This window comes from Onychostruthus taczanowskii, unplaced genomic scaffold (genome assembly GCF_017590055.1).
Source record: "Onychostruthus taczanowskii isolate IOZ18803 unplaced genomic scaffold, ASM1759005v1 scaffold75, whole genome shotgun sequence".
Classification (NCBI taxonomy): Eukaryota; Metazoa; Chordata; class Aves; order Passeriformes; family Passeridae; genus Onychostruthus; species Onychostruthus taczanowskii.
The window spans coordinates 1,417,366-1,433,868 of record NW_024505339.1 but is presented as its reverse complement, the minus strand read 5'-3'; the positions used below and the strand labels follow the sequence as shown (position 1 = coordinate 1,433,868).

The 16,503-nt window shown below is 45.6% G+C and overlaps 1 protein-coding gene across 4 annotated transcripts in view; it reads right to left on the bottom strand.

Moving 5' to 3' along the window:
- Window positions 1-386: 386 nt before the first annotated feature.
- The window catches only part of FAM222B (family with sequence similarity 222 member B), a 36,364-nt gene continuing 20,247 nt past the window's right edge, over window positions 387-16,503 (bottom strand). For 3 of the 4 annotated variants that reach the window (XM_041422992.1, XM_041422991.1, XM_041422993.1), the window contains 2 exons: window positions 10,735-10,862; window positions 387-4,609 (listed from right to left, as the gene is read on the bottom strand). In XM_041422992.1, coding sequence (XP_041278926.1) covers window positions 3,045-4,609; window positions 10,735-10,816 — 1,647 coding nt within the window. In that variant the 5' untranslated portion in view covers window positions 10,817-10,862 and the 3' untranslated portion in view covers window positions 387-3,044. The remainder of the gene's footprint in view (window positions 4,610-10,734; window positions 10,863-16,503) is intronic. The other variant, XM_041422995.1, reaches the window with a different exon arrangement.

Genomic DNA, 16,503 nt, shown 5'->3' with positions numbered 1-16,503 from the left:
CTGCAGTGTGAGCCCCAAAGACTGGTGACCACCCACAAGAGGCTCCTGGAAGAGAAGGAACATTCCCAGCCTTTTGGTTCCTCTTAATTCTGCGCTGGGCAGAGAGAAAAAACCACAGGAGGTTTTTCCATGTTTCCAGGAGAGCAGGGCACAGCTCCTACCACACAAAGCTCTTCCCTCCCTCACCCTGGTGACAGTGACACAGCCAGACCCCCACCCTGGGCACCTACACCAACCTCTGCTCCCAAAATCCCCCCTGGGAATGAGGCAGGACAGTGCTTCTCCTTAGGGGTGAGCAGGGAAGGATGGAGAGCCCATCACAACAGGGCTGCTGCAGAGGTGAAAAGGGTTGGTTCAAAGAAAAATCTCACTCCCAGACCAAAAGGAAAGGTTTCAGTATATTTTAATAGTAAAATGATTCTTATTTTTTTCAAGCAATGTCCCACCTGGATGAGTCTCAGCAGGAATTTTGCTTCCCGGTCCTGCTGTACCGGGGCAAAGCCTCGGAGGTCGTGGCTGTACCTGTGCAGAACAGTCCCCAAAAACTCACAGCGTGCTGCCAACACCACCAGAACCTCCCAGGCAACCACCACCACGGCACAGGACTCTGCTCAGGCTCTCGGGAGAAGAGCAGGAGTTAAAAATTAGCTTTTAGTAACAGTCTGGGTTAAGATTTGGAGCAGGCTACGGAAGAGAGGAGAGGCCAAGGTTTTGTTTAGTAAAAAGGTAGCAGAACACCTTACAGTGACTGACTGGGCAGGGAGGGGTGAGGTCAGAGCACAGCCCTGGCTGGGGTGGGTTTGGGACGGGGAAGACGACGGGGTGGCTGTAGGGGAAGCAGCTTCAGACTCGAACTCTGGCTCCAACAGAATGGATTCAGAAAAATATTGCATGAAAAGCCTCAGGGTTTTCGTTCTTTCATAGATGTATATTTACCAGTTTTCACAAAGACTGCAGGAATACGATTATAAACAATAAATTAGGACTTCATGTTGCTATCATTTGGCATAACACAATCAGGCAATTTTTCCTTTTTTTAAATATAAGGCAACACAAGCCAACACATAATTTAATCCGTCTTTAGTCAAATTGCTTAACTTTGCTCAGGAGTTACCACTAAAAACGGGTTATAGTACACTTAAAAGAATTTAAATAATGACATGATATAAGTGTACTAACTTACGCAAGGAGTCAGAAACGTACTCTGCTAAGCTTTGAAACCTAAATATTTGTTACAGCCCAGGACTACACATTCTAAATTAAAAAAATACAAATAAATGTTTTCTAATTTTCCCATTTACGAAAAACTTTTAAGAATCTCTAGCCAACTATGACGTCACTTGAAAACTTTTTTTTAAATTTTTTTTTTTTTTTAAATTTTGTATGATGTCTTTAAGATTTTTTTTTTTAAACCATGCTCATTAAGGAAAGTTCAAGGAGCAAATACTTAAGGCTTTGTTTTTCCAAGGGCTGTGAGGGAGGCCAGTGGATGGCAGAGGCCAGTGGGTTCACCCATACACAATGCTACTCAAACCCACACTACCAGGCGACATTCATACAGAAATATTACACTTAAAAGTTACAGTGTAGAGCAATATTTTTTAGCCAGTGTACATAGAAAGGATCAATGCATTTATTTTTTTAAACTTTTTCTTCTTCTTCTTTTTTTTTTCTTTTTTTCTTTTTTTTTTAATTTCCAAACTTGATTGTGATCATTATGTTCAAGTATTAGTCTCGTTAACAGAGATGAGGAATTTTCTACTTACAATAAATTCGGCTGTTAGAAAGGAAAGGGATGTTTTGGTACACAGAGGAGAACAAGATGCTGAGGTTACCCAGTAGTTAGTGTCCTACAGTCACTGACTCAACTGGCTGCTGGAAGTGACGTGGGGAAGGAACAGAAGGAGTTAGGCACCGAGACCCTGGGAAAAAGGGATGTTATAAATAGCTTCACTAATTCCCAGGGAGAAGAATTGTTCCATTAAATCCGCTGGGGTGTTTTGATGGGAGAGGAAGAGGGGACTGTCAGTCCCACAGTGGCTTTTGAGAGGAGCTTTGATTCAGACCAACTGCCTCCCACCCCACAGCGAGACCGCGCTCGCTGCACCGGGGATGGGCCGAGCGGCACCTCCTCACCCTGACAGCAATTCCAGCTTCCACAGAAGTGGCTGAACCCTTTTTGGAGTTGTCAGTGGGTCTGGATTCCCTTCACACGAGGCTGGCCAGACTCCTAGCAGCGAGGGCTTCAGACAACGTGAGCTTTGAGGCTGGTGGAAGGGCAGTGGGGAGGGGGAACACGAAGAAAGGCAGCTCCCCGTGGCTGCCTTCACCCCAAACCCGCCGTTCCCCTCCTCATACCCTGTCCAGAAAACAGAAAGCGTCAGAAAAATCTGCCAGAGACTTTTGACTTTGGACAAAGTCTAAATGATAAACGTGGGCAAGAAACAGCTGAAAAGCTTCTCCCTCTATTAAAGCCTAAATACATACCCCTAGCAGGCTCTTTTCAAACATAGGCTCTTTTTCAATTACACAGGCCTCTAGACAGTGCAAATGGTCAATGTTTAATGCATTAATGAAATGGGCTTTTGAGTTGAAAACAAGCCCTACTCCCTGACAAAATTCTGTTGCTCTTAATCTTGTGAGGAAATTGAGATGGAAATGGAAGCAGCTACACTACCTCGCTCTCGCCGGAGCACAGATGCGGCTGCAAAACCCTGCAGCAACTCAACCTCAGTCCAGCGAGGAGCTGCTCAGCAGAAGGCAAAAAAAAGCTGTACAAAGGGGGACTCTGCAGTGAGGAAACAGCTGTGGCGTGAAGTAGTGTAATGAAATTCTTTGACACAAAAGGCATGTTAAATATTTGATGCATAAAGGAGAGAGATAACATGTAAGCAAAGCTCTTTAAATATACAGTATGTCTTCTTCCAATGGGTACTATAATGATCACACAAGTTTGCAAGTTAAAAACGCCTTGCTTATTAATTAAAATTAAGACTAAAACCTATAATTTTTTTTTTTTTTTTGTCTGTGAAAGTGACTGCAGCCTATCTATACCCTGGGTGTTGAATATGAAGATTTCGACTATCGGTTGGTTCAGGTGCTCGGTTCATGGGAGGCCGATGGACTTTTCCCAGCACGGCCATGCTCTGGTCTCGGAAGCAGGACTGCTGGAAGTCCCCACTTAGGTAATCCATGGTCTGCATCACATTATTCTGGCTGGATGGGCCAGCTCCAGCTCTGTAATGAGTTCCTCCTGCACAATCCAGCGTCGCTCCTGCTGGCTGTCCCCCATGGAAAGGCATGGTGAGGTCCTGGGACCCAGAGCTGTCACTGTTGGGCGTGGGCAGAATGTTATTCCAGAGGGGCTGGAAATAGTGCCCATTGGTATATGGCAAAGGTCCCTGCAACCCGTTCACAGGCGGAGAAGGCGTAGGCTTCTCGATGGGGGGCTTCAAGCTGAAGGACTGGCCCATGCACAGTTCTTGAGGGTAGTTGGAAGTTTTGCCAGGGAAACTCTGCCCTGCAATCTCTCTCTGAGGGTGCTTCCCTGCGAGTCCAGCAGGCCCAGCAGCATCCCCACACATTTGCTGCAGATGTGCAAGCTGGTGCTGGTTCCACGCAACCGATTTGATTTCGTTCTGGTAGGCGGGTGGCACCCTGTTAATATTGACCATGGGCACATTAACAGAGGCAGGAGGAATAGCAGCAGCAGCATGGTCGACAGGGTTTACTACACAGGAAGGCATGGGTGTAGGGACATTGTGAGTAGATACCCTGGTACTTGCATTGATAAGCAGGTTGCGACTTATAGGGCTGGGGTTTGCAATCTGTCCCTCACACACTGAGGTAGTGCTAATGCCAGCTCTGGCCTGGCAGAACTGGTTAATCTGGTGCACAATGCTGCTCAGGTCCGGTGGCTGGTTCTGCTGCAGGGTGGCAGCCATAGAGAGGGGAATGGTTGAGGTAGACACGGTCACATTCGGCGGCGCGTCTGCGTCCGGCATCTTTCTGCCTCCATGTAAACCCGGCTGCAGCAGCGGGTTCTGGGGGTGCTGCAGGGTCTGGTGTGCCATGGGCTGAGCGTGCTGCAAGCCCTGCGGCTGCTGCATGTTCTGCGGGTGCGGCAGCGCCTGCGGGATCCCCTGAGGGTGCGGTAAGCTGGGTGGCTGTGGAATACCCTGAGGGTGCTGCGGGATGCTCTGGGGGTGCGGCAAAGTCTGTGCATGCTGGAGAGCCTGCTGGCGAGCGAGCGCCTGGGGGTGGGATAAAGTGCTTGGTGCAACGTAGGGCGTGGAGGGCGGGTTCATCATCGCCTCCGGCAGCAGGCGCGCGCGCGTCCCGTCAAAGTCCTTGATGATTCCTTTCGCTGGGGATTTGACTATGGCCAGCAGGCCCGTTTTTGTGGTGGCCTGAGATGGGTAGGGGCTGTACCTCTGGCCCGAAGTATCCAGTCCGTTCACAGTACGGCGTATGTGTTTCCTCTGGGGAACCTTGACGCTGTTCGGAAAGATTTTTATAGTCAGTGGATTGTTGGCGACCTTCTTAGCATAAGCATCCAATTCTGCTGGGGTAGGATACTGTGCAGATCTCATTTTCTGTGTAGTGTCCCCTGCGGAGAAAGGAAATTGGTCAGTTCTGGTAAGCGAGGGATCAAGCCCAGGGCAAGACAGTCACACAACAAGGGTAGAAAATCTCCAAGGACTCAAGAGGCAAGGAAACTTCATCCTGCCAGACCAGCGGGTCATGGAGCAGAAAACAGATTCCCTTTATTACCTGGTGACCAACACAAGCCCCAGTTCAGCTTAAGGCAAGACCTGCCCAGGGGAGCAAAACAAAATCATGTTCTCATTGGAGTATATTTGCAGTTGGACAAAAACAGGTAATGTGTTTATAACAGATTGTCTCCAGCTGAAATATTCCTCACAGCTTGCAGTGGTGGGCTGGTTTTTTATTCTCTTAATTTCAGCTGCCTCTCCATCGCTCTTCAAACCATTCTCAGTATTTTTACCATGGAATTCCAAATCAGAAAGATATAAACTAAACATGAAGCCCCTGCAATCCTGAGGTGGGAACCATACTGTGGTGGGCTGACCCTGGTGCCCCCAAAGCTGCTCTGTCACTCCCTTCCTCAGCTGGGCATGAAAGAAGAAACACAGGGTCAGAATAAGGAAGGGGAGGTAGCACTCACCAACTACTGTCATGGGCAAAACAGACTTGGGGAAATTACTTTAATTTATTACCAATCAAATCAGAGTAGGGTAAGGAGAAATAAAAACCTCTTCCTTCCACCCCTCCCTTCTTCTCAGGCTCAACTTCACTCCTGACTTCCTCCACCTCCACAGCACAGATGGACACAGCTGCCTCACCATGGGCTGCATGGGAATCTCTGCTCTGGTGCCTCCTCCTTCTCCCCCTCCTTCTGCAGTGCCCTGGGGGTCCGTGCAGAGCTGTTCCTCTCACATATTCTCACTCCTCTCTCCAGCTGCAGTTGTGCAGGTTTTTTTCCCCTTCTTAAATCAGTTGTTTCTGTGGTGTGTCCATCCTGAAGCCGGCTGGAACTGGCTCCATCAGACATGGGGGAAGTTTCTGAGCAGCTCCTGCATCCCCCCACTACCAAACCCTCGCCCTGCAAACCCTCTACACATCAAAGCTTCAGCTCAAGCCTCCATTTACACCCCACTCCTTTCCTAGGTGCTGACATCTGAAAGCACTGAGTGTCTTTCTGTGCATTAGGAAGCTCTTGTCAGCCCAAACTCAGCAAATGGAAGGAGGCTGATTATTTTATGGCCTGCAATTATTTCTTCGGCTGACTTTTCAAGGTGGCACCTTGCTAAGGACAACATCCCCACATCACATGGCAAAATGATGTGATTACCTCACAGGATTAAAAACATGCTACTTCCCAGACAGAGACAAAAGCCTTCTGGAGACAGAGGTGTGGTTTCACTTCCTCTGATTTACCAGATACCTACCTGGCTCAAAAGCTCCAATTGCTTCTGCAAAGAACTTCAGAAATCTAGGGAAATGCATGTGTGTCTCTTGCCATAATCACATTCCAAGCAGAGAGTTGGGCTGTTTCCCACCACAGCTCTGCTGCCTAACTCCTATGGGACTCCTGCTGATTTTATAATCTTCAAATAATGGCTTGCAGCTTTGACAACCCAATTTAGCTTTTGCTTGATTTCCCCCCACCTCACCTTTCAAAATGTTCACTGGTAAAAATGAAAAAACAGTTCACTGGAAAAAAAGGTCCATCCTTTTTCCTAAAATTTTTCAGCATCCCTGTGCTATTTGCTGTGCTGAGAGAACAGGGAATGTGGCAGCCAGCCAAGAATACCCCAGCCCCATATCTGGCCCTCTGACCCAAGGAAATTTAATGCTCCAGCAAAGAGCTTTCTGCTCCCAGGCAAACAGCCCTTCCTCTTGAAAATCCACCTCTGATTCTTTCAAGCAAATTGCCTCAAAAGATGAGTACCAGCCACTTCTCTCTTTGCATCCTGCAGCTTCCTGTTGTCACAGGTGAGGGAGAGCAGCTCTGCTCTCATAGCTCTCACTTTCAGAAAAGAAAGGTCAGAAAATGGAAAATAGAATGGATACCAGAAGAAAGGTTAATTATGGAAGTATTAAAAATATCTTTTGTGAAATAAGAAGCTTTCCAAGCAGTTTGTCTCCCATCTCTAGCACAGCTCGTACCACGGCGCCAGTTATACCTGTACTCCCTGTGCTGTCCAGACACTGGCACATAACATCCCTTTCTCTTAATCAGAGGAAATATTAACCCAAACATCTCTCTGTGCACATCCCTGTACCTGTCTCTGCAGGCAGGTGGTTTCTATCTGCCCTTTTGAGCGAGCTCCTGGGCTCCTAAGGGAGAGGAGAGCCTCCGAATGGCATTTGCCAGTATCACCCTGCCTCAAAAGCCAAGGCCTTTGTGAACTCCCAACCTTTATTTTTAGCATTGCCCATGCTCATTAAGGTCTGTTTCTTCCCCAAGACATGACCCTGGCAACCCCCCATGAACCAGAGAAGAATCAAAGGACAAAGGACCCCATACCTGTCTGTGTTATGGTTTATGTTATGCTTGCAGACACTGTCATATTCTATTTTCAGATGAAAAATTAAGGAGATACTTTAAAGACACCTTTGCCATCAAAATTTCCCAGCCTGGTTTACATTTTTATAGGCAAAACAGTGAATTAAATATAAACACTAAACAGACATACTGAGCATTCTTTTATCCAATAATCTGATTTTCTGTTACACAGAAGTTTCAGGAAGCAGCTAAAACATGGATGTTTGAACAGGCTGCAGCCATCAGTCAGTCAGACACACCTCTACTCCCAAACCTGGAAGAACTCCTTCCTCTGAGAGAAAACAACCCCTCAGTTAAACTTAAATGACACCCCAGCACCAAGTCTGGCATCCTACCAAAGGCAAACCACCTCTTAAATCCCTTGGATGGGATCTTCTGAACCCAACCACCACTCCAAACAGCACCTGGTTTATGTACAGGTAAGATGATGCTCCTTTTACTCCAGGCTAACTCAGCCATGCTACTCAGGCCTGAAGGTGATGTATTTCTGAGTGCCCCAGAGTGCTTTCCTAGTAGTTCCACAGGCAAGATTCCACGACTGTAGTAATTAAGGCAGTAAAATATTAGAAGAAAGGCATTACACGGTGAGCAAGAATCTGAATATCCCATACAAATACCCTACAAACCAATAAAGAACAATTAGTTCTGGTAACTAAGTGAATGAAAAGCCTGCTAAAATAGTCTGAAAGAAAATGCTGGTATTGGAATATCATCATTTGTGTGCAAGAGGAAGAATTCCAGATCCGGCCATAATAAAATGATGAGGCAACAGCAGAGGAAGAAGCTTCATTAGGAGAACAATGGGATGAGCTCCAGGAAGCTCCCTAAAATGGTGAATGCAAGGCAGAACACGTTTATTGAAAAGTAATTATTTCATGTTTATTATAAGGCAAAGCTGTGCATATGAGCAATTACCCCAATAAACTGCAAGTTCACAACTCCTGCTAATCCCGTGGCAACCGACTCCTCTGGTCACACTCCTGGTCTCACCACTGCAGCTATTTCTGTCATGGAATGAGACAGATTTCCCTGCCTCACCTCAGCACTAATGGAACATCTTTTAAGTGCATTTCACATTAAGACTTTAAAACCCACTGCTTTTTAAAAGCTGCCTATGGTTAAATTTTCATTATCATTAAACAAAATACAAACAGGCCTTCAGGATTGCTACCCTAATGAGAGCTCCTGCTCTGGGACAAGCCAGAACCAGCTGTGTCCACCTTCTGCATAAAACCCTCAATTTTAGCAGTTTCTCTAAAGGCTTTACAGAAAGAACCCTCACAAAAAGACTCAGTTTAACTGATGATCCCATATTCAGTCTAATCTCCTATTCTCTGATGTCCCCTCCTAACAAAACACTTCCTAAGAAGCACCTTTCACTTGATTTTGCACCATTGTCACAGAAAAATGACCTTTTTTTCTCCCCAGAAGGTTTGTCACTGCTGCTATGCCCAACAGCAGCTGCAGACACAGCCTGAAAAATTTTGCCTCAAATATCCCAACTGACCAGTCAGGTTTATACTGGAGTCACTGGGAGGAAGAAGAGAATATCAATACCTGGCCAATGAGAAATCCCCTGTGTGGAAAGGGAATTCCAGGGTTAGCCTGAACTCAGGTTGGAATTCAGCAAAAAATACTGAAATTGGATGTCCTTTAGTCACTAGTTTCTAAAGGAAAAAATATGTGCATATTAATCTACCAAACTCCTACTCCATGGACCACTTGTAAGAACAAGCCCCTTATTAGAGAGTGAATATGGAAAAAAAAAAAAAGGTAATTGAGCTAATATGGATTTTTAAGCACTAATAAGAAGTCTGATTCAGAAAACTACACTTAAAAATTATTTATGCAAACACTGTAAGTCTGAAGAAAGGCAATGCTTTGGAATTCTGTACCTTTTATAAAAGAAACAGCACTATTATTACAGCCTGCCTCCACCCCCACCAAAGTCTCAAGTCACTGTTCATTAAAAAATGCTCATTAACTCAGCTCTGCCCTGGCCAGGGGCTGGGCTACTCATGCATCTCCAGCAGAAGAGAAATGCACCAATTAATCCTGCCCACATCTGCAGCGGGGCTGAGCGAGGTCTGTACCAGCAGCCAGCCTCATCTTCCACAAAATCAGAACAAACCCAACAGCTGAGCATTACCACTGCCAGCCCGTGCCTGCCAGCTACTTTATGTCCTAAATTCTTTGAAATGCAGTTCCCAAAGCTCTTCACTGAGCAGGACACAGCAATGCTTTCAGCACATGGATCTGCAAATCTCCAAGAAACAGCATAGGTACCATCAGGTGAGGAAAACTTCCCAAAATACCAGCATGTTGCCTTGTAAAGCTGTAATTAGCAAATACCTGATTTATGCACAGCTGCCCTCACATGAACCTCAACATTTTGCTTTCAGAACTAAGCTCTGACAAAGAAATCTCACGCAAAGCACAGACCTGGGCACATCCTCACCCCACAGGCTGTCAGCAACGCTCACAGTGGAAACAGGAATGAGAAAGGAGGGGATGCCCAGTCTGATGCCATCACCAGTCCTTTGGTGAGTGAGGATTTTTATTGTTGTTGGGTGATATTACAGTGACCAAGCCCATGGAGTCAGCAGAAGTGCTGTGGGAGAGCTCAGGTGTGTATGTGAACCGTGTCAGTCACTTCTGGCAGGACCACGACCATGAGCAGGTGGTCCAGTGAGCAGGACCACTCTTTAAATGCAAAATTATCTTCCCTATTTATTTTCTGTAGCATCACAAGCCTCACTGTATGAACAATTTAGCTACAAGTGGACTGTAAATCACTTGGGTTTAAAAAGCAATGAGTGCATCAGCAAACTGAGATCTCCCAATGCACATTTCAAACATAAGAGGCAGGTCACAGCCCTGAGAACCAAGTACACAGACCTTACATAGAAATCTTGGCATTTCTGAAATTTCAGCTGAACAATCAGTGTGCTACTTCAGTGATAAAGAGGAGAGACAGAGTAAGAGTTAAAAAAACCTCTAGTCAATAAACTTACGTTCCCAAGCACAAGCTGTTCTTAAAAACACCAGTACAACTATGAAAAAAATGACTGAAGTTATCAAAAAAGAATTATCAGAGCACTCTGCAGACATATTTTCAGAGGCACCAAAGAGACATCAGAAAGAAGACAGAAACTTTGAACTTTAGTAATTTGGGCTAGCTCACTAATATTTGCAGTATAAGCCCCAGGTATGTAGAGCAAGAGCTGCTGACCTCAAAAGGTTTGCATTAAACTGATCTAACTTTTATTGGTGTCTACGAGTAATTGCACGAAGGGAAGCGAAAAAGACTGAGGAAAAAGTTGTGCTGAGAAGCAAATCAGCTGGCACACTTTTAGCACAAAACCCTTTCAGCAGAGAGGCACGAATCTCACAGGAACCTCACTTGCTGCATCCTGCTGTGGTTAAATTAACCTTTTCAGAGCCAGGAACAGAGGAGCTGAACACATGTGAACCTCTACAGCCATTTCTCAGAGCCTTTATTGACAGATGCCTTGAAGGCATAACAAAAGAAACACTCTACATTAAACAGTTTTTCCACTGTATCCTAAATGTTTATGTCACAGCGGTACCAGAGCCAGATTTAACAGTTAACCACATCCTGCAGACAAAACATCACTCACATTTCTGAAGTCCAGTGTTCATCTGCGTGTAAGAAAGAAGCTGAAAGGAGAGGTCGCCTGGTCCTGGCAGACAGGCCAGCATGGCAGACAGGCACTAACACAACATGGGGCATTCACTCCTCTGCACACTGCAACAACAGAGAGACAATTCAAAGTTATAATACAAGGAGGAACAGAGAAAAGAAAGAGGCAAAGAGCCATCCCTGGGTGAAGGCCTGACCAAGCACAGATGCGCAACCGCTGCTCCAGCCCTGACTGCATCTCCTAACGGCAACGGAAATACTTCAAGAACTGGGTCATCTGCAGGGTTAAAACCAAAATAGCTGCTGTGCTCTCCTCTGCTGCTTGACACACACAGAATAATCCATAGCTCTGTCCTCACATTTCAAAGGTGGTTGTTATGAATGGTAAAGAAACCACCATCACTCATTTCATGGTGTTGAAATGCGCGGGTATCCACCAAGGCAACTTCTCTGGAGAAACCCTGTCAACTGCTCCTTTGCACTTCACAAAAAGGCATGGCATGCATAAATTGAAGGCAAAGTATGCAGCACTCTGCCTTGTGGCAAGATTAAGCTGCATGCTACAGCTTGTAATTTCTGTGGTCCATTGGGCTGAAAGATGAATGGCTACAGCTTCCTTCATTTCAGCAAAGACTTGCTAACCCGAGCTGCTGTGGGGCAGTAACAGCAGGATGTGCACAAGGGGGCTGCAGAGGTGCCATCATCCTCTTCTGTTTGGTCCAGCATTTAAGAAATCAAACCTCAAAATGGAGCACTAAAGCTCTTTGTATATAAACATGGCACAACTGCCCTCCAATCCCACCACTGCTGTGCAAAGAGGGACCCCAGCAACAAGGCTAACAGAGCCTCAAAGTGTCCCATGTTACTAGAATTATAGAGATTTAAGCTGGAACAAGATTTCTAGAGGCCATCTGGTCCAAGCCCCTGCTCAAATCCTCCTGACTACAGCACTTTAGAAAGTTCTGGGAAGCAGGGTGACAGAAACAAGCTGGAGAAATCAGTAGATTTTTTTTCTCCTTGTCCAGATGTCCACAAGCTAGCAGTACTGCTACACAGAACAAAACACCGAAGGAGCAGCTAGAAAGGCTTTGGGACTTGTTATGTAACCTCCAAAATATGGGAAAAGTCGAAGGATTCAAGACTTGTAGCTGATTTAATTTTAGTCATTGTTTCACAAACCCCAATTAAAACAACTGAGAAGGCATTCAAAGATTAAAAGGGGGGGGAAGGAGAAAGCTCGAGCCCGGACATGAGAAGCCACATCTGCCAAAACCTCTAAGAGGCCACTTCTGAAAGAGTCTCACTGCTGAGACGACACAAACAATGCGATGACAGCGATGTGACACTGTCAGCACTGCCACCTTCATGCTCCAGAAACCTCCCACAGCGGATTTCTGCACAGACCTTTTAGAGATTTGAATGCAAAGCCTCACCTCAGACCACCAGCACAGGTCAGAGTGCCCGTGGAAGCTGGCACCAATGGAGTGAACAGCGTGGACTGGAAGCTTTCCTGCAGCACAGCAATTACTCACTGTGTACAGCTCATTAGCTCCATGTTTATGCATCTCCTCAGCTCAACACGCAAAGGTTGATTAAACCAAAGGCCAAGAAATCTCATACAAATATTAATTTATGAGAGCTTCTGCATCTTCACTGAGCGAGTGCTGTCCAAGGCTGAGTGAGCCTGCTGGGTGTCACTGTGACTAACAAAAATAGTTCTGGGCACTGAATGTCAGTCTGCCAATCCAGGCTGTTGCCCATTCAGCCTTCCCACGCAGAGTAACACAGACCTGGTGCTGTGAGAAACACACACAGCACCTCACCAAGGCGCAGGGCTGACAGCACAACCACCAACAAAACACATTTGTATCATTCTCCATTTCATTCCTAGGAGACAGCAACAATCTGCACTGCCCAAAGTCCAAGATACGTAAAATAAACCTAAACCTGGATTTTCTTCTGATTCTCTGAAGGAGATGGAATTCTTGGAGTCTCTCAGAAATGATGACTGAAGACCTGTCACATCCACAACATCAAGGAATTGCTTGAGGAACTGAAAAGTTGCTCACCCTTTACAGATGAGATTCAGTCGTGACTGTGGGTACACAACATTCAGTGAAACTTTGCAAACAGCCTGTGGGCAGCAGCTCCTTGTCCCAAATCATGCCCAGCAAGACCAAAAAGACAAAACAAGAATCCAGCTCCTTTTAATCAGAAGACAAAACCACTGCGAGTTGTCAGAGCTTTACCTGAGTAAGCAACAGAAACACCCGCAGTCAGCAAGAAAAAAATAATAATTGTATTTTCCTTTTTTCCTCATTTCATCAACTTCAGAAGTCTGGCACAAACAAGACCTATTTCTCAGTGAAAAGCAGACAAACAAAATTAAGAGCCTTCACTGTAGACAGAAAAACAGATCACACTATTCCCATATTCATCTGAGCATCCACCTTTTACTCCAATAACGTTTGACACCGACCAAGGATTCACTTCCCATCCCTGCAGGCCCAAAGGAGGTCGGTGTCTAAAACATTATTTAATTGATGGCAAGTTTGTGTGCAGCCCTGAAAGAGCAGAGCCGTGCTCTGACTGAGGGAGCAGCATTTCTGGCAGCAAGATGAGGGGAGGGTTTGCTCACCTGCTCCATCATTAACGCTCATTAGAGCCTGAACTGTGACGCTCTCAGAAAGCCTCTTGCTCAAGTGCCCCAGCGAGGTGCACACAGCAATAAACAGGATAATGGCACATTAGGAGAGAGAACAAGTGATTAGGAGTGGTCACAGCATTCACCTCGGAATAGCCAGGCTCCTGCTACATGACAGCAGTGCTTCCTTGAAGGTCAAAACATGTATTTACAGAAGCTTTAGCTCCAGTATGGAGAGCAATGTTTCAGAGAGAGCTATAAAGGCAAGTTGTTCCCACAGGCAGATAATCGTTTTAGGTAATGCCAAAGGTTCATAAAAGACTGGGGTGGCAATAATAATTTTAAAGGTAATACTGGACTTACAAGAAATAATTTGAAGTGGAAGTCTAAAATCACTCTTTTAGCTTGATTTGCAGTAAACAAATTGGTGACATCTAGGTCACTGCTGAGCATTAGAAAAAGAAATTCAGGCTTGTATAGAAGTGCTAACCATAACTCCATCGCTGAATTTATTATAATTAAAATCCTGCTTCAGTTTTTCTTCTCTATGAAATCAATACCGGTTTTCATAATCGAGATCTCAGTATCTGAAAACACATTTGAAATATCTTGACAAGCACCCCATTTATTTTTTTCTAGTTAGAAATTCAATTAACATTTATTCCCTTTGAGATACTCAGCACCTGACTACTACTTTCTGACCTGACTCTTGCCCAGCATGAGCTGGCATGGACAACTCCAACTCACCCCCAGCTGAACTGAAATCCCTGGCATGGGCTGTATTTGGGATGGAGGTGAGCACTTCTGGCTGTCTCAGGATTGGCAGCTGGGCCCATCAGCCCCTCCTGCTTGCGTTTATTCCTTCTAATTAGTCCAGAGCAGGAGATGAACTGAACTTGGCACATCAGGACTTCTCAACAGCAGATCTGGCTCCACGGTGGCGACTTGTGTGGGCACCAGCACCTGCAAAGCTCCAGCCCCTCCAAGAATGAACGCTGTGCTACTGGGGGAACTGGAATGGAGAGGGTTTGCACTGCACCAGGGTCAGCCACACTGTCATCTCAACCAGTCAGCTGCAAACTGGAGAGTGATCTCACCAGTAGGCTGTGGCACCCAGCCATGGAGGGCTGTGAACCATGAAAACTTCAGTTTTTAAATTGCATTTTAAACAGAGTCTCTATGCTGGCAAATGCAGCACAACGAGCTCTGTCTTGAAAAATATATATATATATATATAAAGATAAAGCATATCTCAGGAGGAAAACAATCATTAGATTGGAATAAATAAATAAATACCCCTCTTTGAAGTGATTTTAATCTAATCTGGCTGCGGGATATAATCTTAACAGCACACGTACTGCAGGATGCTCCACAAAATAGCAGGTTTAGACATGTGAACAGATTTTTTTTCTCCTAAGATTTATTAATAATTAAATCAAAGCATGTTAAGCTTAAGAGGGATTTGCAGTGCTTGGGATTTGGGGGTAACTGGCACATCTTCACAATGACTATTACCTTCAGCCTTATTTGCACATCAGGATGTTTTTTGGTTCAGGCAGCACAGTGTCCCCTGCCACCACAAGGCTCACCAGGATGGAAGAACTCACATCCACCCACTGCCCAGGGACACCCCTGCAGAGCCAGGAATCAGTTCCAGTAGAACTTACCACAATATTGCCTTTCTTGACTTAAAAATTTATCATTTTCTGAATTATATTCAACATTTAGTATTTATTGCCTGCGCTTCTCAGATCAGGTGGTACTTTTACAGCCTAGAGTAAAACCTAGATGTAAAGCAACTACTAGGAAATTTCTAACACAGTTTTATCATCACATAAATGGACCACATATACAGTTATTGCCAAGTTTTTAGATAACACCAGCCTCTGAAGCTCCTGAGAGGCCTTACAGGGTGAGAACACAAAGGAAACAACTCCCCACAAACCACCCCTGACCACTGAAACATGGGAAACTGAGCTGGTTTAGAGGAAAGCAAGCTGGTAAAGTCTAAAGTTAGATTCCTGAAAGTAAACACACATGTTTGAAATTCCACTATTAACTGTGGGCTTGTTCACAAAGCCCGAGGCCAGGAGGAAGCAGGGGAGCATCCACCCACACACAAAAGAAAAAGCTCCAAACTATTCCAAGTTTCCAGCACCCTGGGGTCCCGAAAGCCTCTGTGTGAGGGTTGTTAAAGGCTTGTGGCTGCTATGCTTTGCTCCTCTCCTCTGCTCTTCAGTCACAAGGCAGTTCCATGAAGTTCCACATCCACCCTGGAGTTCCAGAGCCATCGGCGGGATTTACGGCAATGCCCGGAGCGCCTGCAGCACATGCCAAGTTCAGAGCACATCAATGCTGCAGGCAACAACAAAAACTAACCCGGGCTCTGAAGTTTCTTTGGTACAAATGTCTGCAAGAGCTTGCCAGGAAACGTAATTGAATCCGGGCCAATTTTCATGCTCAGAGGGAAACTCAGTGTCTCATTTACCCCCCGGCAGGCTGCTCAACACCAAGGAGAATAATTCCTTTTTCCCCTCCCAAAGTAACCTAAAATGTAGGGGTTTCAAAGAGTTGTTCATGTCAACGGCAGACACTGAACCCTCCTGCCAACCTCAGCATTCAATACAACTCCTTCCAGGCAGCCATGCTTTGCTTGACAGTGCCTAGACCCATCCTGCAGGCTTCCTGCCTTTCTCCAGCTCTAAAACTGCCCTTTATTCTTGGGCACTTACCAGAATGGCCCTTTCCCAGGACTGCTGAAGAGCCAGAGATAAATCTTAGCGTTTCCTGGAAGAAAATTACCAAACTAGCACTGTATTCATCACCGGCTGGTATCACATCCTCTTAACGCTTTATAAATGGAAAACTGCGAAACAGTGGGCAGAGAAGTTGCCCTCTGAAATGGCAATAAATCACAATAGCATGGGGTGGACTTGGGGATAAATAACTAGGAAACTGAACAATAGAAAGTCGCCTTTTGTAGCACAGGGAGTGCACTGTCAGCACCTGCCAGCACAGGACCTTTGGCTTTCTGCAGTCGGGTGGACCTTTTGTGGAGCCCTTGCAACAGTTTCGATCAAAATCAATTTTTGCTTCTTGCCA